This window comes from Coregonus lavaretus (assembly GCF_964263955.1).
Source record: "Coregonus lavaretus genome assembly, chromosome: 1".
Classification (NCBI taxonomy): Eukaryota; Metazoa; Chordata; class Actinopteri; order Salmoniformes; family Salmonidae; genus Coregonus; species Coregonus lavaretus.
Genome location: NC_139988.1, coordinates 70569756 through 70595033, shown reverse-complemented (window position 1 = coordinate 70595033; position 25278 = coordinate 70569756). Strand labels below are relative to the sequence as shown.

The following is a 25278-nucleotide window of genomic DNA, read 5'->3' as shown; positions in this document are numbered from 1 at the left end:
CCACAGGTGGACACCAATCAAGTTGTAGAGACATCTCAAGGATGATCAATGGAAATAGGATGCACCTGAGCTCAAATTCGAGTCCCATAGCAAAGGGTCTGAATACTTATGTAAAAAAGGTATTTCTGGTTTTTGCAACAACAACAAAAAAAATTGTTGTCATTATGGGGTATTGTGTGTAGATTAATGAGAAAAATGTTTTATTTAATCCATTTTAGAATAAGGCTGCGACGTAACAAAATGTGGAAAAGGGAAGGGATCTGAATACATTCCGAATGCACTGTATTTGCATCTGTACACTACATGACCAAAAGTATGTGGACACCTACTCGTCGAACATCGGATTCCAAAATCATGGGCATTAATATGGAGTTGGTCCCCCTTTGCTGCTATAACAGCCTCCACTCTTCTGGGAAGGCTTTCCAATAGATGTTGGAACATTGCTGCAGGGACTTGCTTCCATTCAGCCACAAGAGCATTAGGGAAGTCGGGCACTTATGTTGGGCGATTAGGCCTGGCTCGCAGTCGGCGTTCCAATTCATCCCAAAGTTGTTAGATTGGGTTGAGGTCATGGCGCTGTGCAGGCCAGTCAAGTTCTTCCACACTGATCTCGAGAAACCATTTATGTATGGACCTCGCTTTGTGCACGGGTGCATTGTCATGCTGAAACAGGAAAGGGCCTTCCCCAAACTGTTACCACAAAGTTGGAAGCACAGAATCATCTACAATGTCATTGTATGCTGTAGCGTTACGATTACCCTTCACTGGAACTAAGGGGCGTAGTTCGAACCATGAAAAACAGCCCCAGACCATTATTCCTCCTCCACCAAACTTTACAGGTGGCACTATGCATTCGGGCAGGTAGCGTTCTCTTGGCATCCGCCAAACCCAGATTTCGTCCGTCGGACTGCCAGATTCATCACTCCAGAGAACGCATTTCCACTGCTCCAGAGTCCAATGGCGGCGAGCTTTACACCACTCCAGCCGACACTTGGCATTGCGCATGATGATCTTAGGCTTGTGTGCGGCTGCTCGGCCATGGAAACCCATTTCATGAAGCTCCCAACTAACAGGTCTTGTGCTGACGTTGTTTCCAGAGGCAGTTTGGAACTCTGTAGTGAGTGTTGCAACCGAGGACAGACTATTTTTATGCGCTACACGCTTCAGGACTCGGCGGTCCCGTTCTGTGTGTTTGTGTGGCCTACCACTTTGCGGCTGAGCTGTTGTTGCTCCTAGATGTTTCCACTTCAGCACTTACAGTTGACCGGGGCAGCTCTAGCAGGGCAGATATTTGACGAACTGACTTGTTGGAAAGGTGGCATCCTATGACGGAGCTCTTCAGTAAGGCCATTCTACTGCTAATGTTTGTCTTTGGAGATTGCATGGCAGTGTGTTCGATTTTATTTACCTGTCAGCAAAGGGTGTGGCTGGAATAGCCAAATCCATTCATGTAAAGGGGTGTCCACATACTTTTGTATATATAGTGCATGTCTAGTACCTTGGCTTTTTCGATGACGTTGGCAAACTCTCCACTCCACATGAAGCAGTGTTTGGGGGTGATGAGCAGGTAGCAGTCGCCGCTGTTCAGGGAACGGGCCGTGGGCTCCACCAGACGCACCTGCACGTGCCTCCGCCCTGCAGACCACACCCAGACAGACAGACCCACTTTAGAAACCAGACACACCCACTTACTCCAACCAGTCATTCCTCTGCTTATGGACGTTTATGGAAAGAGTGAAGGAACTACTCAGAGATTTTTCAAAAATATATGCTACTGTACTCCTTTGGAGACGAAGTGGATGGGTGAAGCCAAGTTTTAAATCTGTGCCACTGTTGTATTGTTCAAGAGTACTGGTAATAAAAATAAAAAAAAATGTGTGAATTGTATTTACAATGAAGAATCATTGTAAATAAAACGTAGTGCAGTATATAGAGAACATGGTGCAATTTCTGAACAGAAAAATGCCATCCCTGACCCCGTGACCTTTGCCCTCTGACTGACCTTTGATGCGGATGAGCATGAGCTTGTTGAAGGGCAGCGTGCTGTTGTTGGTCACCACCTCAGTGGACTTGGTGCTGCGCAGGTTGACCTTGCGGAAGTTCTCCTTACTGGCCAGGCCGGCCAGAGCTGCGTCCGCCAGGTTGGAATGCTTGGCCACTGTGGATGAGAAGAGCCAAAATGGAGGTTAGTAGGCCATTATTGTGCTTGGCCAATGTTGATTGAGCTGAAACGGGGGTGGGTAGCAATCCAAAATGGAGGTTAGCAGCTACACATCTACACCCCCACCCGCAGCCTCCGATCCTCTGACTCCATGGGGGATCGTGCCTTCAGTATGAAAATGAATGCACTCACTAACTGTAAGTCACTCTGGATAAAAGCGTCTGCTAAAATGACAAAAAAAAAAAAAAAAAAACATGTAAATGTAAATGTCGCCCTCACTCTCTGGAACTCTCTCCCCCCCAATACCTGCGAATCTGACTCCATCCAAACCTTCAAGTCCAGTCTCAAAACCCACCTTTTAGTAATAGTATTTAGTTGTATGTGGTCCAAACAGGAAACAAAACAACAAATAAAATACATAATATACATAATCTAATATACAGTGCATTCGGAAAGTATTCAGACCCGTTGACTTTTTCCACATTTTGTTACATAACAGCCTTATTCTAAAATGTATTAAATTATTTTTTCCCCCTCCCTCATTAATATACATACAATACCCCATAATGACAAAGCAAAAATAGGTTTAGAGAAATCTTTGTCAAAAATATTATAAAAAAATTACATATACACATAAGTATTCAGACCCTTTGCTATGAGATTTGAAATTGAGCTCAGGTGCATCCGGTTTCCATTGATCATCCTTGAGATGTTTCAACAACTTGATTGGAGTCCACCTGTGGTAAATTCAATTGATTGGAAATGATTTGGAAAGACACACACCTGTTCCACAGTTGACAATGCACGTCAGAGCAAAAACCAAGCCATGAGGGCGAAGGAATTGTCCGTAGAGCTCCGAGACAGGATTGTGTCGAGGCACAGATCTGGGGAAGGGTACCAAAAAATTTCTGCAGCATTGAAGGTCCCCAAGAACACAGTGGCCTCCATTATTCTTAAATGGAAGAAGTTTGGAACCACCAAGGCACTTCCTAGAGCTGGCCGCCCGGCCAAACTGAGCAATCAGGGGAGAAGGGTCATGGTCAGGGAGGTGACCAAGAACCCGATGGTGACTCTGACAGAGCTCCAGAGTTCCTCTGTGGAGAATGGAGAACATTCCAGAAGGACAACCATCTCTGCAGCACTCCACCAATCAGGCATGTATGGAAGAGTGGCCAGATCAAATCAAATTGTATTAGTCACATGTGCGGAATATAACAGGTGTAGACCTTACAGTGAAATTATTACTTACAAGCCCTTAACCAACAATGCAGTTTTAATAAAGAATACCCCCCCCCCCCCAAAAAAAAAGAAGAAAAAAAACACCAGAAAAAATACAATATAAAATAATACAAAATAAAAGTACAAAATAATAATAGCCGAGGCTATATACAGTGGTACCAGTACCGAGTCAATGTGTGGGGGCACCGGTTAGTCAAGATAATTGAGGTAATATGTACATGTAGGTAGAGTTATTAAAGTGACTATGCATAGATAATAAATAGAGAGTAGCAGCAGAGTAAAAGAGGGGGGGGGGGGACAATGCAAATAGTCTGGGTAGCCATTTGATTAGCTGTTCAGGAGTCTTAAGCTGTTTAGAAGCCTCTTGGACCTAGACTTGGTGCTCTGGTACCGCTTGCCGTGCGGTAGCAGAGAGAACATTCTATGACCAGGGTGGCTGGATTCTTTGACAATTTATAGGGCCTTCCTCTGACACCGCCTAGTATAGAGGTCTTGGATGGCAGGAAGCTTGGCCCCAGTGATGTACTGGGCCGTGCGCACTACACTCTGTAATGCCTTGCGGTCGGAGGCCGAGCAGTTTCCATACCAGGCAGTGATGTAACCAGTTAGGATGCTCTCGATGGTGCAGCTGTAGAACCTTTTGAGGATCTGAGTACCCATGCCAAATCTTTTCAGTCTCCTGAGGGGGAATAGGTTTTGTCGTGCCCTCTTCACGACTGTCTTGGTGTGCTTGGACCATGTTAGTTTGTTTGTGATGTGGACACCAAGGAACTTGAAGCTCTCAACCTGCTCCACTACAGCCCCGTTGATGAGAATGAGGGCGTGCTCGGTCCTCTTCCTTTTCCTGTAGTCCACAATCATCTCCTTTGTCTTAATCATGTTGAGATGGAAGCCACTCCTCAGTAAAAGGCACATGACAGCCCGCTTGGAGTTTGCCAAAAGGCACCTTAGGACTCTCAGACCATGAGAAACAAGATTTTCTGGTCTGATGAAACCAAGATTGAACTCTTTGGCCTGAATGCCAAGCGTCACGTCTGGAGGAAACCTGGCACTATCTCTACGGTGAAGCATGGTGGTGGCAGCATCATCATGCTGTGGGAATGTTTTTCAGCGGCAGGGACTGGGAGACTAGTCAGGATCAAGGGAAAGATGAACGGAGCAAAGTACAGAGAGATCCTTGATGAAAACCTGCTCAGGACCTCAGACTGGGGCGAAGGTTCACCTTCCAACAGGCCAACGACCCTAAGCACACAGCCAAGACAATAGAGGAGTGGCTTCGGGAAAAGTCTCTGAATGTCCTTGAGTGGCCCAGCCAGAGCACGGACTTGAACGCGATCGAACATCTCTGGAGAGATCTGAAAATAGCTGTGCAGCGACGCTCCCCATCTAACCTGACAGAGCTTGAGAGGACCTGCAGAGAAGAATAGGAGAAACTCCCCAAATACAGGTGTGCCTAGCGTCATACCCAAGAAGACTCAAGTCTGTAATCGCTGCCAAAGGTGCGTCAACAAAGTACTGAGTAAAGGTTCTGAATAATTATGTAAATGTAATATTTCAGTTTAAAATTCTTTATACATTTGCAAAAATGAGTGGAAAAAGTCAAGGGGTCTGAATACTTTCCGAATGCACTGTAGATAATACTACATAATACTACATAATACATTATCTCCTGCCTCTGCCTCACGCTTCAGAAACAGGAGATGGCTCCTGCCCTATGAGCCCCTACATAATACAATACATAATACAGTGCAAATTACAATACAAAATATATAAAAATGTCTGTCTCTTCACTGTCCCCGTTGTGCCGTAAATTGTTCTTTTAATCTGGTTTTATTGCTGGCTTGAGTTACCTGGGGTGGCAGAGATTTCCAAGTAGTCATGTCTCTATTTAATAATGTGCGTTTCCCAGCCTCTGTTCTGGACCTGGGGACTGTGAAGAGACCACTGATTGCATGTCTTGTGTTGTACCGATGAGTGTCCGAACTGTGTGTCAACTGCTAGAACAGACAGTTTGGTACCTTCAACAACTAGCATTCAGCCTATAGCATTTTAACCTTGGTCTTGCTCTCTTGTCTTTTTAACATGTTTTTGAATTTAGCCTCTCAATTTGAATTGCCTTTGATGATCTTGTTGTTGTTTTCCCCTCCCTGTATTTTTGTGCATGCTATTTTTTTAGTGCCATTCTCCTTTTGTAATGTACTTGGCTCTTAGTAATGTTTATATACTGAACAAAAACATAAACGCAACATGTACACTTTTGGTCCCATGTTTCATGAGCTGAAATAAAAGATCCCAGAAATGTTCCATATGCACAAAAAGCTTATTTCTCTCAAATGTTGTGCGCAAATATGTTTACATCCCTGTTAGTGAGAATTTCTCCTTTGTCAAGATAATCCATCCACCTGACAGGTGTGGCATATCAAGAATCTGATTAAACAGCATGATCATTACACAGGTCCACCTTGTGCTGGGGACAATAAAAGGCCACTCTAAAATGTGCAGTTTTGTCACACAACACAATATCATAGATGTCTCAAGTTGAGGGAGCATTCAATTGGCATGCTGACTGCAGGAATGTCCAGCAGAGCTGTTGCCAGAGATTTGAATGTTAATTTCTCTACCATAAGCTGCCTCCAACGTTGTTTTGGAGAATTTGGCAGTACATCCAATCGGCCTCACAACCGCAGACCACGTGTAACCACGCCAGCCCAGGTCCTCCACATCCAGCTTCTTTACCTGCGGGATCGTCTGAGACCAGCCACCCAGACAGCTGATGAAACCAATGAGTATTTCTGCCTGTAATTAAGCCCTTCTATGTGGAAGAACTCATTCTGATTGGCTGGACCTTACTCCCCAGTGGGTGGGCCTGGCTCCCAAGAGGGTGAGCCTATGCCCTCCCAGGCCCACCCATGGCTGCGCCCCTGCCCAGTCATGTGAAATCCATAGATAAGTCTTAATTTATTTATTTAACTTGACCGATTTCCTTCTATGAACTGTAACTCAGTAAAACATTTGAAATTGTTGCATGTTGCATTTATATTTTTGTTAAGTATATTTTATTCAGCTAAGTTCAATTATATTCTTCTTACTATAAAATCTGATAAAATAAAATAATGGCACGGTACTTATAAGCATATCTTGTCAGCTAAATGAACAAGCCTACAGCCTATGGCATGGGAGCATAGCTAGATAACATAGGCGAACTCATTCTGTTTTTCTGAAATAAGTTTTCTTCATATCATAATGTTTCTTTAGACATGACTAAAATAAATAATGGATTTATTGTTATGATGTATATTAAATTGATTTATTATCCTTTTTTTAAATGTAGATGTTCCAAAGGTGCGCATCAGTGGCTTGTATGTGTGGAGGCCTGGAGATGCTAAACATGTTTATGTTAATTAACGGTCAATTACCATGAGACCGGCAGTCTTTTGCATGACAGTAACCGGCTGACTAAATTTCATGACCGCCACAGCCCTAACCACAACCCCTGCCTCAACAGAGTCAAGTTCAAACTATAACTGCTACTTTTTCAGCTACATTTAGCTGGCTATCAACCATAATATTTTCCTTGCTGTGCTGTTTTGCAAATATGTGTTGTATGGCCTGTTTGCTACACAATACAATACATTTGACAATACAAGCATTTACTTAACAGAATTTAACTCTCATGCGCAATTATTTTCCTCTTGCATAAGGTAAATGCAGACTGTGATCAAGAACAGTGTAGTGACAGAATATAATAAAATAGAATAGCACTTCCTTAGCCACCTGGAGATTGCCTTTGGATTCACCTTTTAGAAAATGATCTATTTACAACTTGTTAAAGGGATAGTTTTTTTTTTTTTAAACACGTTGCATGGGCCTCCCGAGTGGCGCAGCTGTCGAAGGCACTGATTGCATCGCAGTGCTTGAGGCATCACTACAGACCCGGGTTCGATCCCAGGCTGTATCGCAGCCGGCCACGACTGGGAGACCCATGAGGCGGGGCGCAATTGGCCTAGAGTCATCAGGGTTAGGTGAGGGTTTGGCCGGCTGGGATGTCCTAGTCCCATCACGCTCTAGCAACTCCTGTGGCGGGCCGGGCGCATGCACGCTGACTCGGTCGCCAGTTGTACAGTGTTTCCTCCGACACATTGGTGTGGCCGACTTCCGGATTAAGCGAGCAGTGTGCCGCAGGGTCGTGTTTCGGAGGACGCATGGCTCTCGACCTTCGCCTCTCCCGAGTCAGTAAGGGAGTTGCAGCGATGGGACAAGACTGTAACTACCAATTGGATATCACGAAAATCACGAAAAGGGGTTAAAAATGTTAATAAAAAATATAGAACGCATATTATAGGATGGGATGGCTTACTCCTCTCCACTTGCATCCTCTTGGTTTCCACGGTAGCTACGTTGAGTCTCTGTTCCGTGTAGACCTGGCGGATGTCGTTGCGGGCCGCCAGGGCACGGAGGGGGTTGCGTGAGCCCTGGTTATTCCTAGTAGGACGCACAGCACGCTTGTGTTCCGTCACTGCCGATGTCAACCTAGAATCATACGCAGAAGAGGGAGAGGTTAGAAGGAGAGATATACACTTTAAGATAATTTACAAACGCCAAAGTAAATTAAAAACAAAAAACTAAGTTTTAAGTGAGAATAGACATTGGTCTGAAGGCGAAAAATAAAGGAAATTCACATGAGCACCACAATGCCTATTCCACCCATGCTCTACCGAGGTTTTCCAGCACATAGCTTTGACCTGCTACAGTAGCTATGTTGGTATTGTACTTTAAACTATGTGTAGACAGGTTGCTTAGGATTCAAACCTTCTCAAACACCATAATTCATACTCTTGCATACACAATGTGATTTGTACCACATACAGTGGGGAAAAAAAGTATTTAGTCAGCCAACAATTGTGCAAGTTCTCCCACTTAAAAAGATGAGAGAGGCCTGTAATTTTCATCATAGGTACACGTCAACTATGACAGACAAATAGAGAATGAATATAGTAGGATTTTTAATGAATATATTTGCAAATTATGGTGGAAAATAAGTATTTGGTCACCTACAAACAAGCAAGATTTCTGGCTCTCACAGACCTGTAACTTCTTTAAGAGGCTCCTCTGTCCTCCACTCGTTACCTGTATTAATGGCACCTGTTTGAACTTGTTATCAGTAAAAAAGACACCTGTCCACAACCTCAAACAGTCACACTCCAAACTCCACTATGGCCAAGACCAAAGAGCTGTCAAAGGACACCAGAAACAAAATTGTAGACCTGCACCAGGCTGGGAAGACTGAATATGCAATAGGTAAGCAGCTTGGTTTGAAGAAATCAACTGTGGGAGCAATTATTAGGAAATGGAAGACATACAAGACCACTGATAATCTCCCTCGATCTGGGGCTCCACGCAAGATCTCACCCCGTGGGGTCAAAATGATCACAAGAACGGTGAGCAAAAATCCCAGAACCACACGGGGGGACCTAGTGAATGACCTGCAGAGAGCTGGGACCAAAGTAGCAAAGCCTACCATCAGTAACAAACTACGCCGCCAGGGACTAAAATCCTGCAGTGCCAGACGTGTCCCCCTGCTTAAGCCAGTACATGTCCAGGCCTGTCTGAAGTTTGCTAGAGTGCATTTTGATGATCCAGAAGAGGATTGGGAGAAGGTCATATGGTCAGATGAAACCAAAATAGAACGTTTTGGTAAAAACTCAACTCGTCGTGTTTGGAGGACAAAGAATGCTGAGTTGCATCCAAAGAACACCATACCTACTGTGAAGCATGGGGGTGGAAACATCATGCTTTGGGGCTGTTTTTCTGCAAAGGGACCAGGACGACTGATCCGTGTAAAGGAAAGAATGAATGGGGCCATGTATCGTGAGATTTTGAGTGAAAACCTCCTTCCATCAGCAAGGGCATTGAAGATGAAACTTGGCTGGGTCTTTCAGCATGACAATGATCCCAAACACACCGCCCGGGCAACGAAGGAGTGGCTTCGTAAGAAGCATTTCAAGGTCCTGGAGTGGCCTAGCCAGTCTCCAGATCTCAACCCCATAGAAAATCTTTGGAGGGAGTTGAATGTCCGTGTTGCCCAGCGACAGCCCCAAAGCATCACTGCTCTAGAGGAGATCTGCATGGAGGAATGGGCCAAAATACCAGCAACAGTGTGTGAAAACCTTGTGAAGACTTACAGAAAACGTTTGACCTGTGTCATTGCCAACAAAGGGTATATAACAAAGTATTGAGAAACGTTTGTTATTGACTAAATACTTATTTTCCACCATAATTTGAAAATAAATTCATAAAAAATCCTACAATGTGATTTTCTGGATTTTTTTTCTCATTTTGTCTGTCATAGTTGACGTGTACCTATGATGAAAATTACAGGCCTCTCTCATCTTTTTAAGTGGGAGAACATGCACAATTGGTGGCTGACTAAATACTTTTTTTCCCCACTGTACAAGCTAAAGTATTGGAATCTTCACCCACAGTAAGACACTATCCCATTACATTACCTTTTCATGCTTTTTTTATTAAATGAATGCAAGCTTTGCTTTTATACTTACAAGACAATCAGGCTTGATTGAGCTGATTTGTCTTGAAGTAATGTGGTGCATGCCTATATTTCCTTAAAACTTTATTTTAGCTTAACATGTCATTGAAAAAAAAAAGATCATAATAACATCATTTTTTGGTCAGTAGGTGCCAAACATAACAGTTGGTTGTGTGTTGGACACAGTAGCGCAGATCGATAGAGCCTGTCTGCATTCCTGATTTCTGTAACTGTCAGCTGTGTAATACTGAATTATGTTCAGAACCATTTGTTTCAAACATGATGCTGTTTTATCAATTGCGGTGCTGAATAATGGCCAGTTCATTACCTCTGTCAAAATAATATGTAGCTTAAAGTTGTTTGTACTTGTATTTCTTTTTGCAATAAAGATGGTGACGCAACAATAATACACATTTGTGAATTTCCTTTCTTTTTCGGCTTCAGACCAATACCTATTCTCACATAAAACATTGTTTTTAGTTTTTTAATTTCCATGTTTTTTACACCAGAAGGTGATTATGCAAAATTATTATACAACATTATAATTAAGCAATAAGGGCCGAGGGGGTGTGGTATATGACCAATATACCATGGCTAAGGGCTGTTCAACATTCTGACCTTGTCTAGCATTATCTACTCTAAATATGGCATTATTCCACATTTGTATCAGTTTGACTCACTTTTATTATGAAGGCGAACCGCAAATTCCATTATTGTGGCTAATCCTTACTGTGGCTAGCTTCACACAGGTGTGCACGGCAGAGTTAAAAAAATATCCAACACATGGTAGAGGTATTGTCACACCCTGGCTCTGGGACTCATTATGTTGAGCCAGGGTGTGTTCATTTCTATGTGTGTATTTCTATGTTGGTGTTCATTCTAGTTTGTTGTATTCTATGTTTGCCTGAGTGACTCCCAATCAGAGGAAACGAGTGTCAGCTGTTGGCTGGTTGTCTCTGATTGGGAGCCATATTTAAACTGTATGTTTTCCCTTTGTGTTTGTGGGTTTTTGTTCCGTGTTCGGTCATTGATACCGTGGACGTCACGAGTCGTGTTTTGTTTTGTATTTTGACGCTTTAACTAATTAAAGTCATGTTTGTTCATCACGCTGCGCCTTGGTCTACTCCTTACCTCGACCGTGACAGAAAAACCCACCATGCAACGACCAAGCAGCGTGTCCAGGGGCAGCTCTTGGGCTGGACATGGGAGGAAGCGCCGGGAGAAGAGACGGTGGAGGCGTGATCAGGGTCGTCGTCGGACGGTCGTGAGGCAACCCCAGAAATTTTTTAGGGGGGGGGCACACGGCATGGACGACGGGGCTGACGGAGGAGAAAAGGGGGCAGATCCAGAAGGCCACCAGGCCAGGGGTACACCGCCCTGTACGTCCTGTGCGGATGCCTCACACAGAGTGTGTGAGGGTAGGCATTCAGCCAGGACGGGTGGTGGCCGCTCTTCACTCCAGGCCTCCTATCCGTCTCCACAGCCCGGTTCGGCCTGTCCCTGCTCCACGCACCAAGCCTACGGTGTGCGTCGCCAGCCCAGTCCGGCCTGTCCCTGCTCCACGCACCAAGCCTACGGTGTGCGTCGACAGCCCAGCCCGGCCTGTCCCTGCTCCACGCACCAAGCCTACGGTGTGCGTCGACAGCCCAGCCCGGCCTGTACCTGCTCCACGCACTAAACCTACGGTGCGCGTCGCCAGCCCGGTACGGCCTGTTCCTGCCACCCGCACCAAGTCTACGGTGCGCGTCGCCAGCCCGACCCGGCCTGTTCCTGCCACTCGCAGCAAACCTACGGTGCGCGTCGCCAGCCCGGTCCGGCCTGTTCCTGCCACCCGCACCAAGTCTACGGTGCGCGTCGCCAGCCCGACCCGGCCTGTTCCTGCCACTCGCACTAAGCCAGGGGTGCGAGTCGTCAGCCTGGTAAGGCCCGTCCCTCTTCCACGCACCAAGCCAGGGGTGCGAGTCGTCAGCCTGGTAAGGCCCGTTCCTCCTCCACGCACAAAGCCAGGGGTGCGAGTCGTCAGCCTGGTAAGGCCCGTCCCTCTTCCACGCACCAAGCCAGGGGTGCGAGTCGTCAGCCTGGTAAGGCCCGTTCCTCCTCCACGCACAAAGCCAGGGGTGCGCGTCGTCAGCCTGGTAAGGCCTGTTCCTCCTCCACGCACCAAGCCAGGGGTGCGAGTCGTCAGCCTGGTAAGGTCCGTTCCTCCTCCACGCACCAAGCCAGGGGTGCGAGTCGACAGCCTGGTAAGGACCGCTCCTGTTAAGTCCAGTCCTGCTCCAGCCGGCGGGGCCAGACTGGATCAGTGGCGCTATGGGGGGTGTATTGGAGGGTGGTGGTCAAGGCCGGAGCCAGAACCGCCGCCGAGGAGGTATGCCCGCCCAGCCCTCCCCTGGTTTGTTTAGTTGAGGCGCGGTCGCAGTCCGCGCCTTTAGGGGGGGGGTACTGTCACACCCTGGCTCTGGGACTCATTATGTTGAGCCAGGGTGTGTTCATTTCTATGTGTGTATTTCTATGTTGGTGTTCATTCTAGTTTGTTGTATTCTATGTTTGCCTGAGTGACTCCCAATCAGAGGCAACGAGTGTCAGCTGTTGGCTGGTTGTCTCTGATTGGGAGCCATATTTAAACTGTATGTTTTCCCTTTGTGGTTGTGGGTTTTTGTTCCGTGTTCGGTCATTGATACCGTGGACATCACGAGTCGTGTTTTGTTTTGTATTTTGACGCTTTAACTAATTAAAGTCATGTTTGTTCATCACGCTGCGCCTTGGTCTACTCCTTACCTCGACCGTGACAGGTATTAGTGCACTTAGTAGTGGGGATGTTGACGTTGAAGTTTCAATGAGCAAGGCAAAAAGACTGATATATACAGTGATGGTGCAGAGATGGCAGGAGCAGTGGAATAGAGATAATAAGGGAAGGCATTTATTTCAAGTACAGAGGAAAGTCGGGGAGGACGGCAGGAAGGGACAGAAGAGAGGAGGCTATTTTTATAAGATTAAGGGTGGGACACTGTCAGTTGAATGAGACATTAAATGTGATAGGAAAGCATCCAACAGGAAAGTGTGATTATTGTCAGGAAACAGAGACCATGGAGCATGTATTGCTACAGTGTGGGCAGTATCACAGGGAAAGAGAGAGGATGAGATCTGGTATGAGGAAGAAGCGGATACAGCAAATGAGTTTAAAGAGTATATTGAGTAGAACGTCATAATGTCAAATATTTTGTTATCTTTTTTAAGAGCAAAGCAGCTGGTAGGTAGGATTTAGATTCTCCCTGTCTCTGGCGGTAATGCACCATAACGTTGGATGCCAACCACTGATAAACCCCACTGAAGAAGAACACACGTGGATTAAAATGCCAAGAAGAGCGGAGAAGGAGAGTACGGTGTCCATAGATCGATTTATAAGCGAAAATATTGGTCGGAACCGGTACCAGAACCACGCAGGTCCACTAAACCGGGGACTTTACATCTAAGAGGTTTAACGAAAGAATGGTCAAAATATCTCCTCCAGGAGTCGAACCTGCAATGTTCTAATCCACAAGCGGGAACACTAACAATTACATAATAAATTCTTAATAAATGACTTCAACAATTCTTAATAAATGACTTCAACATACTATTTAAATGTCTGGAAGCGTAATTGCATGTTTATTTAACTTATTTGGTGAAAACAAACATTTAATCAAGTAGCATTAATTTCCTTTTCTTTTGACTGCACGTTGCTGGCTGGCTGTGCGGCAACCTGATCTCATAACATTTCGTATGATATGTATGGTATGTTTTAATTTGTGGCTTTCCATAATCTATTTCGCATGATATGTTACATATTACAATTTGTATGACACGTTATGAATTGCAATTCGTATGATATGTTATGAATTTCAATTCGTACAATATGTTATGAATTTCCAATACGTATTGTGTGACGAATTCCAATTTGTTGTTGCTAACGTTAGCTAGGTGGCTAATGTTAACTAGGCTAGGGGTTAAGGTTAGCGTTAGGAGTTATTATGATGTTGTTATTTTACCCTCGTGCACCCCCCTGACTACTTTTCACTTGTGCATGGCGACTTCAGATTTTACTTGAACACACTGAAAAGTAACTTGACACTGTTGATCAGTAAGCACAAATGTGGATTATAATAATGACAAGACAGCAGGAGAGAGAGTTTATGCCGGAGCTGGAATTTATTCTACATGTTTGAAACAGTAATGCTGTCAGTCGAGTCTGGTAAATTGATGCTAGCATGCACAACTAAGGTGTGCGTTTGGGGTTCCACCATTAACTATATGCGGTTCATAACTAGCTTACTGTTTTTTAACAAAACAATTCGTTTTCTCGGCTATGGTTTGTGTGGTCTTGGTTGTTCTTCGAGGAAATGTAGCATAGATAACAGCAGTGTTTGTCCTGTCTGAAATATGGTCTGTGCAATGCAAATGAACGTGAGTAGCATGGCAGTTTCCTAAAGTTTGGTGATTTTAAACTTAACGTAACTAACTAGTTATGTTTTGTGTAAGATCTCTATTGTGAGCTATTTTGGTGCATGAACTGGCCATACATGTTAGCTAACGTTACAATCTTATGTTGGCTAAGATTACTTAGCTAGCTAAAGTTAATTGGCTATCATAGCAGCCAAGGACGTTCGCTAGTTTACCTTTATTTACCTGTTCATTAGCTAGCTAGCTTTCAGCTGACTGGTGTTAGCTAGCTACAGAGGCTAGCTGCTGGAGTTTGTACAAGCAAGCTAACTTCAGCTACTCAACATTAGCTAGTTACCTGTTTGCATTTATTGATTAACCTCGGCTTGAATACCGCCATATTTCTAGCTATATACAGTAGCCTAGGTTTGTTCGCATACACTTCTTATGACTGGCAGCATGGTGCAAGCAGCTGTGTTGTTGCCGAGCAACCGACCCGATGTTATAGAACTAAGCTTCGGCTATTTTTTTTTTGCATTGTCATAAATGCTACAGAAAGGTAGCACATTGTTGTTTCTTAACGGATGGAAATGTGCATGTGAGAGCGATAAATTATACATTTTATAAAAACTGCGCACCTACACATTTGGTAAATCTGGCATTTTTTAAAGTCCAATGGTAACTTTAAGGACGCTATAGTCTCGTTTTAATCCGACGTTTAGAATTTGAGCTAGGTAGGTGCAAGAAATAGTCTTAAAAATCAATTGCTAACAACCCTTTTTAAAAATCCGGTAGGTGGTTCTCGGTAACGGCCGTGACGAGTGGCGGGGAGTGTGTTGTGTACCTCCAATCAAGTTGATTTGCGAATTTTCATCAAGATTGGTGTCATATTGGCTTAGATATGATGGTAGGGAGATTTGCATTTAACATTGAGCTTCAATCAATGCCTATGGCCCCCACAATGATCAAGTGAAATTGTACAGTACATCTCAAAGTACATTGGCATGGAAGGTTCTGTATAGTCATGGAAGGTTCTGTATAGTCATGCTCGTAGGAATTAATAAAGAAGAGCAATTTGCCTAAATGAATCTGGGGAAAAAAGACTAAACTAAAACTACTATCTACATTTTTTTTATGTTAACACAGTGTTTCCAAATCTCACCTCAAGTACCAACTACTCTAGTAGATCAGCACACTCATCTAATCAAATTGACCAGTGGAATTCCCTGACTTATTCTCCCCATGAGAACTATATTCAACATAACAGGACTGATTCCCATACAGTTTGCAGATTGCTACATTGACAGACTGAACCGTACTTTGGCGTGTCGGCTTGAAGGTCGCTGAGGTCCTCCTCGGTCAGCGCAGTAACGCCGGCACCTCGGGCAGTGGGCGACACAGGCTTGTAAAAGCGGCCAAACGTCTCCTCGTCGTCCAGGGTCATGACCTCTTTCTCCGTCTCGGCAGTCACCTCGATGGTGGAAGTCCGGCTGTGCCCCAGCCCTGGCAAGAAACAGAAAGCAGGAAATTAGAACTTTCAGGATTCAACCAGTTTGACTGAACTCTTACCACTGTAGATCAAAAGGCCACCACTGTCTAGTTTTCTACAAACCCCCTGTGTATGACACATTATGGATTCATTAGCAATTTACCCATTATCGCGCTATAGCCCTGCAAGCCAATGTGTCAGAGAAGTTTGAACATCGAGAAATTCAACAAGCAATTCCAGTTACTTCCTGTAACTCCTACGAGTGTGAGGAAGATTCCGACAGAAGTCAATAGGAGAGAGAAACGTTCTTATTTATTGGGAATTGTGTGTTGAGTCTGTCGATTTTCAAGGTTCTATGGCGCAAAGGGTGTCATGACAAAAAGTGTGCCTATGGAGAAACCTGATAGTGGCTTTATTTTTAAAAGGTGTCATAACAAAAAATGTGGCCATGGTGAAACCGAATAGTGTCAGTGTGTGGGATTTACCTTTACTGTGGAGCTTGTCCAGGAAGGACTCTAATTTGTCCAGCCTCTTGTCCCCTTCCACCTTGACGCCACTCGGAGTGGAGATTTCTGCTCAGCGAAAGAGATGACAACATACAGACGGCCATTTTGACAACAGGTCACTTGATGTATGGTTAGTTTCCTAGGTTTAGGAGTCAAGGAAAATGGTACTTCAAATAGCAAGCAGAGGTTTAAAGGGATAGTGTGAGATTTTGGCAATTATGCCCTTAAGCCTGCCATGCTTCTGGTAGTCTTCCAGTCATTGCGCTAACACTAGATAGAATAGGCTCGAGTAGAAAAAGGGCGGCTTAATTGCCAAAATTTCACACTATCCCTTAAGTGCCCCAGAAAATTCTGACTGAAAATGTTTAGACTACATATGACCATCCAAAACTAGGCCAGACAGTCTATCAAATCATCAAAAGGAGAACATAGTATACCTTCATGTGGCTTGACTGGCGTGGCGCTGGACTTCTTAATGTGGGAAATGGGAGACTCCTCTTTACCAGTCTCCGACACAAGACCTGATGGGAAAGAACACTGGGGTCATATTGACGTCAAAGTGGCCTTCTGCAATTTATATGAAGTGTGAGTAAATACTCTTAAATATAGTATTTCCAAGCTGCATTTTCTAAGCACACTCCACATACAATTGGATTAGCCCATATAAAAACAGCCTGCGTGTGTGGAGCAGCATGCCCATTGTATGGAGCAATAGGTGTGATAAGGGGTTTGTCTGATAGAAGGGGGCATGTCTGACTCGGACCTCTCTTGGCCATGCGCCCGGCCACAGTGAACTGGGTGGAGTCGTTGGCGGCGCCACGCCCCCTGCTCTTCCATGCCTCCTCCTTCTCCTGCAGGATCTTCATCCTGTCCGCCAGGGACATCTTGGTCTCCACGTCTGCACTGGACTTCTGATGTGGGAAGGGAGAGGAAGGAGAGAGGGATGGAGAGGGGATACAGGTTAGAAATAGGCTAATGAATGTGTAGCACATGGGGATGTGTGACCTGTGCCAGCGAATAGCTAGCCTTTCGCGTGGCGCCGATTGGTAAGACGATTCAGGAAGGCAGTCACGTGTGCTGGCAAGGTAGAGGTCCCGAGTTCGTGCCAGGAATGGGCCGAACCGGGAGGAAGTGGCACTCGCTAAGCAAGCAGCGTGACATACTTTACAAATGCATGTGTTGACACGTGTTACAGCATCGTACCTGGATTTTTGTGAGAATATTGGGCTATTTCTACGGCTGAACGTTGGAGACAAAGAGTGTGGGAGAGAGCAAGAGAGAGACAGAGAGGGGGTGGGGGTTAGAGAGAGAGAGACAGCGAGAGACAGAGAGGGGGTGGGGAGGGGGTTAGAGAGAGAGAGACAGCGAGAGAGACAGAGAGGGGGTGGGGGGGTTAGAGAGAGAGAGACAGCGAGAGAGACAAAGAGGAACAGAGCACAAAGACATATTGGAACATTTCCGAAACTACATTGGTCTTAAGGAAACTTATGAGCTACACTACCCCATTTCCCCCATCGGTAGAAAAACAAATGTGTACTCATGAATTTTATCAAACGCTCTTCTATTATTTCCAACATGATTCCTAACCTTCATTGCCACTGCTGTTTCTGCACCTAAATTCCACCATTAAAATGAATTACTGTGGAATTTTTCCAGGCACCAGTCCCACGAGCTGTTGCACAGTAATTCATTATATTCCAGCACTAAATATACGTGATGCATTTTATGGCCTTGGCTTGATTTACAATGGCTGAGTACAGTACAACGGTGTGTGTGTGAGCTGTGAAACACTCCCTTTCGGGAGACTGCATGGTTTCAAAATGGCAATTGTTGTCTACTCATTAGAAAAGAACAACAATGTGATATTTCATCTTGCTAATTTACTCTGGGGAGAGTTAACGCTAATTGTGAAAATTGTGAAACATAAAACAGGCTACAATGATTGAATGAACGTCGAGGGAATGTTGCCTAGCGCCACGCGGAGAAGGGAATCATCTGTTTCACATACATAGATCAAAAGGACTACTCCTAGAACCACCTGGCCTGTCAAAGTCTGCATGAGTTTTTGTTAAGCTGACAACTAGGAAGTAACTAAGCCTACTGACTCACTGATACATTCAACAATAGAGTACCAACCTAAACACATAGGGCCGGCATCCCAGACACAGATTCCCCTTTTGAGCATGTTGCTTAGTCCAGGACTAGGCTTAATGTGTCCAGGAAACTGGAGTAAGGTAGATACAGTTGAAGTTGAAAGTTTACATACACCTTAGCCAAATACATTTAAACTCAGTTTTTCGCAATTCCTGACATTTAATCCTAGTAAAAATTCCCTGTCTTAGGTCAGTTAGGATCAGCACTTTATTTTAAGAATGTGAAAGGTCAGAATAATAGTAGAGAGAATGATTTATTTAAGCTTTTATTTCTTTCATCACATTCCCAGTGGGTCAGAAGTTTACATACACTCAATTAGTATTTGGTAGCATTGCCTTTAAATTGTTTAACTTGGGTCAAACCTTCCACAAGCTTCCCACAATAAGTTGGGTGAATTTTGGCCCATTCCTCCTGACAGAGCTGGTGTAAATGAGTCAGGTTTGTAGGCCTCCTTGCTCGCAAACACTTTTTCAGTTCTGCCCACACATTTTCTATAGGATTGAGGTCAGGGCTTTGTGATGGCCACTCCAATACCTTGACTTTGTTGTCCTTAAGCCATTTTGCCACAACTTTGGAAGTATGCTTGGGGTCATTGTCCATTTGGAATACCCATTTGCGACCAAGCTTTAACTTCCTGACTGAGGTCTTGAGATGTTGCTTCAATATATCCACATAATTTTCCTTCTTCATGATGCCATCTATTTTGTGAAGAGCACCAGTCCCTCCTGCAGCAAAGCACCCCCACAGCATGATGCTGCCACCCCCGTGCTTCACGGTTGGGATGGTGTTCTTCGGCTTGCAAGCTGACCCCCTTTTTCCTCCAAACATAACAATGGTCATTATGGCCAAACAGTTCTATTTTTGTTTAATCCGACCAGAGGACATTTCTCCAAAAAGTACGATCTTTGTCCCCATGTGCAGTTGCAAACCATAGTCTGGCTTTTTTATGGCGGTTTTGGAGCAGTGGCTTCTTCCTTGCTGAGCGGCCTTTCAAGTTATGTAGATATAGGACTTGTTTTACTGTGGATATAGATACTTTTGTACCTGTTTCCTCCAGCATCTTCACAAGGTCCATTGCTGTTGTTCTGGGATTGATTTGTACTTTTCGCACCAAAGTACGTTCATCTCTAGGAGACAGAGCGCGTCTCCTTCCTGAGCGGTATGATGGCTGCGTGGTCCCATGGTGTTTATACTTGCATACTATGGTTTGTTCAGATGAACGTTGTACCTTCAGGCGTTTGGAAATTGCTCCCAAGGATGAACCTGACTTGTGGAGGTCTACAATTATTTTCTGAGGTCTTGGCTGATTTCTTTAGATTTTCCCATGATGTCAAGCAAAGAGGCACTGAATTTTAAGGTAGGCCTTGAAATACATCCACAGGTACACCTCCAATTGACTCAAATGATGTCAATTAGCCTATCAGAAGCTTCTAAAGCCATGACATAATTTTCATGTAAACTTCTGACCCCCACTGGAATTGTGATACAATGAATTATAAGTGAAATAATCTGTCTGTAAACAATTGTTGTAAAAATGACTTGTGTCATCCACAAAATAGATGTCCTAACCGACTTGCCAAAACTATAGTTCGTTAACAAGACATTTGTGGAGTGGTTGAAAAACGAGTTTTAATGACTTCAACCTAAGTGCATGTAAACTTCCGACTTCAACTGTAGGTAATGCATTGGTCCCAATCTAGATTATTGAGACAGTTGATATTACATATAAATAGAGCAAGATATATATACATTGAATTATAATAAATATAAATATGAACAGAATGACTAAGACAGTTCAGCTTTAGCGGACAGCTAAACGGTCTATGTGAGTATAAGTAAGTGTTATATGCAGACATAAAAGAGATAGGGTTTCAGGCCCCAAGGCTCCATATAACATCACGTCTCCACGCTCGACAGACCCACACCTGAACATATTAGAAAAGGTCTGAGTTTGAAAGTCTTGGGTCAAAACATGGATAGCCATTTTGAAGGAAAGGCTTGGTTGATTACAAAAACAATAATTTCGAAAAGATTGTCATTTCCATTTTTACTTTAGAGAGGAAAAACGACCGTTATGGATGTTACAGGGTCTGAAATAGACATTCAAATCTTAAAGATTTCTTGATCAAAATCTATCATAACACATTTGTTGTCATTTGGAATGTTTTTAAAATGTGAGCAGAAGGCATAGTACCTTAGGATTGCATAAATAGAGGTAGCCTGAATACTATACAAGACCAGGCACCACACACTAACAGGTCATTGTTTTGTCTTTATATATAAATTATATACAGTACCCGTCAAAAGTTTGGACACACCTACTCATTCCAGGGTTTTTCTTTATTTTTAAAATTTTCTACATTGTAGAATAATAGTGAAGACATCAAAACTATGAAATATCACATATGGAATCATGTAGTAACCAAAAAAGTGTTAAACAAATGAAAATATATTATTCAAATAGCCACCCTTTGCCTTGATGACAGCTTTGCACACTATTGGCATTCTCTCAATCAGCTTCATGAGGTAGTCAATTGCTTTTCAATTAACAGGTGTGCCTTCTTAAAAGTTAATTTATGGAATTTCTTTCCTCCTTCTTAATGCATTTGAGCCAATCAGTTGTGTTGTGACAAGGTGTGGGGGGAGGGGAGGGGGGGGGGGTATACAGAAGATAGCCCTATTTGGTAAATACCAAGTCCATATTATGGCAACAGACACATCTCAACATCAACTTTTCAGAGGACACTGTGTGAATCAGGCCTTCATGGTCGAATTGCTGCTAAGAAACCACTACTAAAGGACACCAATAATAAGAAGAGATCTGCTTTGGCCAAGAAACACGAGCAGTGGACATTAGACCGGTGGAAATGTGTCCTTTGGTCTGGAGTCCAAATTGGAGATTTTTGGTTCCAACTGCTGTGTCTTTGTGATATGCGGTGTGGGTGAAGGGATGATATCCGCATGTTTAGTTCCCACCGTAAAGCATGGAGGAGGTGGTGTTATGGTGTGGGGGTGCTTTGCGGGTGACACAGTCTGTGATTTATTTAGAATTCAAGGCACACTTAACCAACATGGCTACCACAGCATTCTACAGCGATATGAAATCCCATCTGGTTTGGGTTTAGTGGGAGTATAACTTTTCAACAGGACAATGACCCAACACACCTCCAGGCTGTGTAAGGAGACTGATGGAGTGCTGCATCAGATGACCTGGCCTCCACAATCCCCCGACCTCAACCCAATTGAGATGGTTTGGGATGAGTCGGACCGCAGAGAGAAGGAAAAGCAGCCAACAAGTGCTCAGCAAATGTGGGAACTCTCTCAAAACTGTTGGAAAAGCATTCCAGGTGAAGCTAGTTGAGAGAATGCCAAGAATGTGCAAAGCTGTCATGAAGGCAAAGTGTGGCTATTTGAAGAATCTCAAATATATTTTGATTCGTTTAACACCTTTTTGGTAAAAATAAAGAAAAACCCTGGAATGAGTACTGTAGGTGTGTCCAAACTTGACTGGTAGTGTATATCAAAATTAGCCTTTACCAGTTGAATGTAGACAAATAAAACATTTGTGTATAATTTGTTGTTGTTGAAATATGCAAATGAGACCATATTAATGTGCCTATACTGCCAATCCACTTTTCGTGACACTGGATGAAGTCAGTATATTTTGGAGGGCTTTTGTTTGAAAAAGACACTCCAGAGTGGTATACTACGAAGCAAGCTAGATCTACTCAGGCTTTTATAAAGCTAGACAGCTTCAGCTTCACATTCAAGGTCAGGTTTCATCCGTACTACAACAGTGGATATTGTTTGTCCACCAGCTGATAGCAGGCTTGTAACTGCTTGTGCATGTCGCACATGGCTAATCGAATGCTGAACACTTCATTGAGAAAGTGCTGAAACATTAATCCATGGGCGAGTCAGTGCCATATTTTCATTTGTACCGAAATCAAAACAGAAATAGGATTTTAAAAGTGGCATCTTTACTTTATTATTGTTAATACAGTCTTTGGTGTTCTTATCAATGCACAAGCACCTTTTTCCCACTCCTATCACTCCTTCTATCTGGGGAACAGCTTGTTGCACAGGTTTTTGGTTTTGGAACCTCTAACCTTGGAAATGTAACTGTTAAACTCAAGGCCATGGTGCTTGCCTACGGAGCTGTGAGGGGAACGGCACCTCCTTACCTTCAGGCTCTTATCAGACCCTACACCCAAACGAGGGCACTACGTTCATCCACCTCTGGCCTGCTAGCCCCCCTACCTCTACAGAAGCACAGTTCCCACTCAGCCCAGTCAAAGCTATTCGCTGCTCTGGCACCCCAATGGTGGAACAAGCTCCCCCACGACGCCAGGACAGCGGAGTCACTGACCACCTTCCGGAGACACTTGAAACCCTACCTATTTAAGGAATACCTGGAATAGTATCAAAGTAATCCTTCTACCCCCCCAAAAAAAAAATAGTGGTTGTCCCACTGGCTATCATAAGTTGAATGCACCAATTTGTAAGTCGCTCTGGATAAGAGAGTGTCTGCTAAATGACGTAAATGTAAGGTACACTATAGCAATGGCTGCCAGTCTTGACTTGAATGGGAACTGCCATCTATGTATTATATGTCTATGGTTGGTTGTAGCTGTCAGTTTGCCTTTCGCAAATTACAAACTACAAATTATGCAATAAAACATACAGTTTGGAAAACAAATGCTGTCATTACTGAATGTGTAATGTGATAGGTATTTTAACATTTCATTATTAGTTTTTTTTTTTTTTTACACACAAACACATGTGTGTAAAGATCTGAGCAAGTGCCCCCGCCCGTTTTAAAATATTTTCCTGCTATTCTACACATTGCCATGGGGGGACAGCTGTGAGTGGAAATACAAGCTCTGTGAGCCTGCTCTAAAACTCTTGAAATATGATAGACTGAAAAGCCTTATTTGAGAGTTGGTCTACTACTCTGTAATGTTCAAAATCCATGCAATTTCCTACTTTAACTGATCAAATAAAGCCTGAACTCCAACATATTGAGGATAATTATGAACGTGGTTTCATTTGGAAATTTATTAACTTTATTGGTACATGCTTATGTTGACTTTCCCATGGAATCACCCATATTTTACATGCAGAGGTATGCAAACGCATGGCATGAAGCTCTATACACACTCATACACACAATTTGCTTTGAAATACTGTAACTGTAAAGGGCTACACAGTACCATATTGTTGGTTAATTTACTGCAGTGGGCAAAATCAGGGTCACACAGAGTGTAGTCTTAAACAAAATCTACTACATGATCAAAATTATGTGGACACCTGCTCGTCAAAAATCATGGGCATTAATATGGAGTTGGTTCCCCCTTTGCTTCTATAACAGCCTCCACTCTTCTGGGAAGGCTTTCCACTAGATGTTGGAACATTGCTGCGAGGACTTGCTTCCATTCAGCCATAAGAGGATTAGTGAGGTCGGGCACTGATGTTGGGCGATTAGGCCTGGCTCACAGTCGGCGTTCCAATTCATCCCAAAGGTTTTCGATGGGGTTGAGGTCAGGGCTCTGTGCAGGCCAGTCAAGTTCTTCCACAAACCATTTCTGTTTGGACCTCACTTTGTGCACGGGGCATTGTAATGCTGAAACAGGAAAGGGCCTTCCCCAAACTGTTGCCACAAAGTTGGAAGCACAGAATCGTCTAGAATGTCATTGTATGCTGTATCATTAAGATTTCCCTTCACTGGAACTAAGGGGCCTAGCCCGAACCATGAAAAACAGCCCCAGACCATTATTCCTCCTCTACCAAACTTTACAGTTGGCACTATGCATTCGGGCAGGTAGCGTTCTCCTGGCATCCGCCAAACACAAATTCGTCTGTCGGACTGCCAGACGGTGAAGCGTGATTCATCACTCCAGAGAACGCGTTTCCACTGCTCCAGAGTCCAATGGCGGTGAGCTTTACACCACTCCAGCCGACGCTTGGCATTGCACATGGAGATCTTAGGCATGTGCGCGGCTGCTCGACAATGGAAACTCATTTCATGAAGATCCCAACGAACAGTTATTGTGCTGATGTTGTTTACAGAGGCAGTTTGTAACTCTGTAGTGAGTGTTGCAACCGAGGACAGACGATTGTTACGCGCTACCCGCTTCAGCACTCGGCGGTCCCGTTCTTTGAGCTTGTGTGGCCTACCACTTCGCGGCTGAGCCGTTGATTTTTCCTAGAAGTTTCCACTTCACAATAACAGCACTTACAGTTGACCGGGGCAGCTCTAGCAGGGCATACATTTAACGAACTGACTTGTTGGAAAGATGGCATCCTATGACGGTGCCACGTTGAAAGTCACTGAGCTCTTCAGTAAGGCCATTCTACTGCCAATGTTTGTCTATGGAGATTGCATGGCTGTGTGCTTGATTCTATACACCTGTCAGCAACGGTTGTGGCTGAAATAGCCTAATCCACTCATTTGAAGGGGTGTCCACATACTTTTGTATATATAGTGTACTTTGAAATAAAAGTATATACCTCACACACAAGGTTATGGGCATAAAAAAAAGAAGACACCTGTACCATGTCAGATGTAGAGTTGAAATGTATAACATTGAGTTTGCATCCCAATATTACACTTTATATACATCACAGAAGACTGAAATATAACAACACCGTTTGACATTTTAACACTGGATTTACGGCGTTTAAAAAAATAATAATGTTTATTAATTATGAAATTATTAAACATATTAATACCATTCCACCCATGAGGCCATGAGGTCATTTGACT

General features: G+C 43.9%; 1 protein-coding gene across 2 annotated transcripts in view; it reads right to left on the bottom strand.

The window, feature by feature from the left end:
- The window catches only part of svild (supervillin d), a 150090-nt gene that overhangs the window by 32578 nt on the left and 92234 nt on the right, over nt 1–25278 (bottom strand). For both annotated transcript variants that reach the window (XM_084165650.1, XM_084165649.1), the window contains 7 exons: nt 17122–17269; nt 16796–16879; nt 16338–16424; nt 15683–15866; nt 7758–7930; nt 2003–2158; nt 1499–1635 (listed from right to left, as the gene is read on the bottom strand). In XM_084165650.1, coding sequence (XP_084021776.1) covers nt 1499–1635; nt 2003–2158; nt 7758–7930; nt 15683–15866; nt 16338–16424; nt 16796–16879; nt 17122–17269 — 969 coding nt within the window. The remainder of the gene's footprint in view (nt 1–1498; nt 1636–2002; nt 2159–7757; nt 7931–15682; nt 15867–16337; nt 16425–16795; nt 16880–17121; nt 17270–25278) is intronic.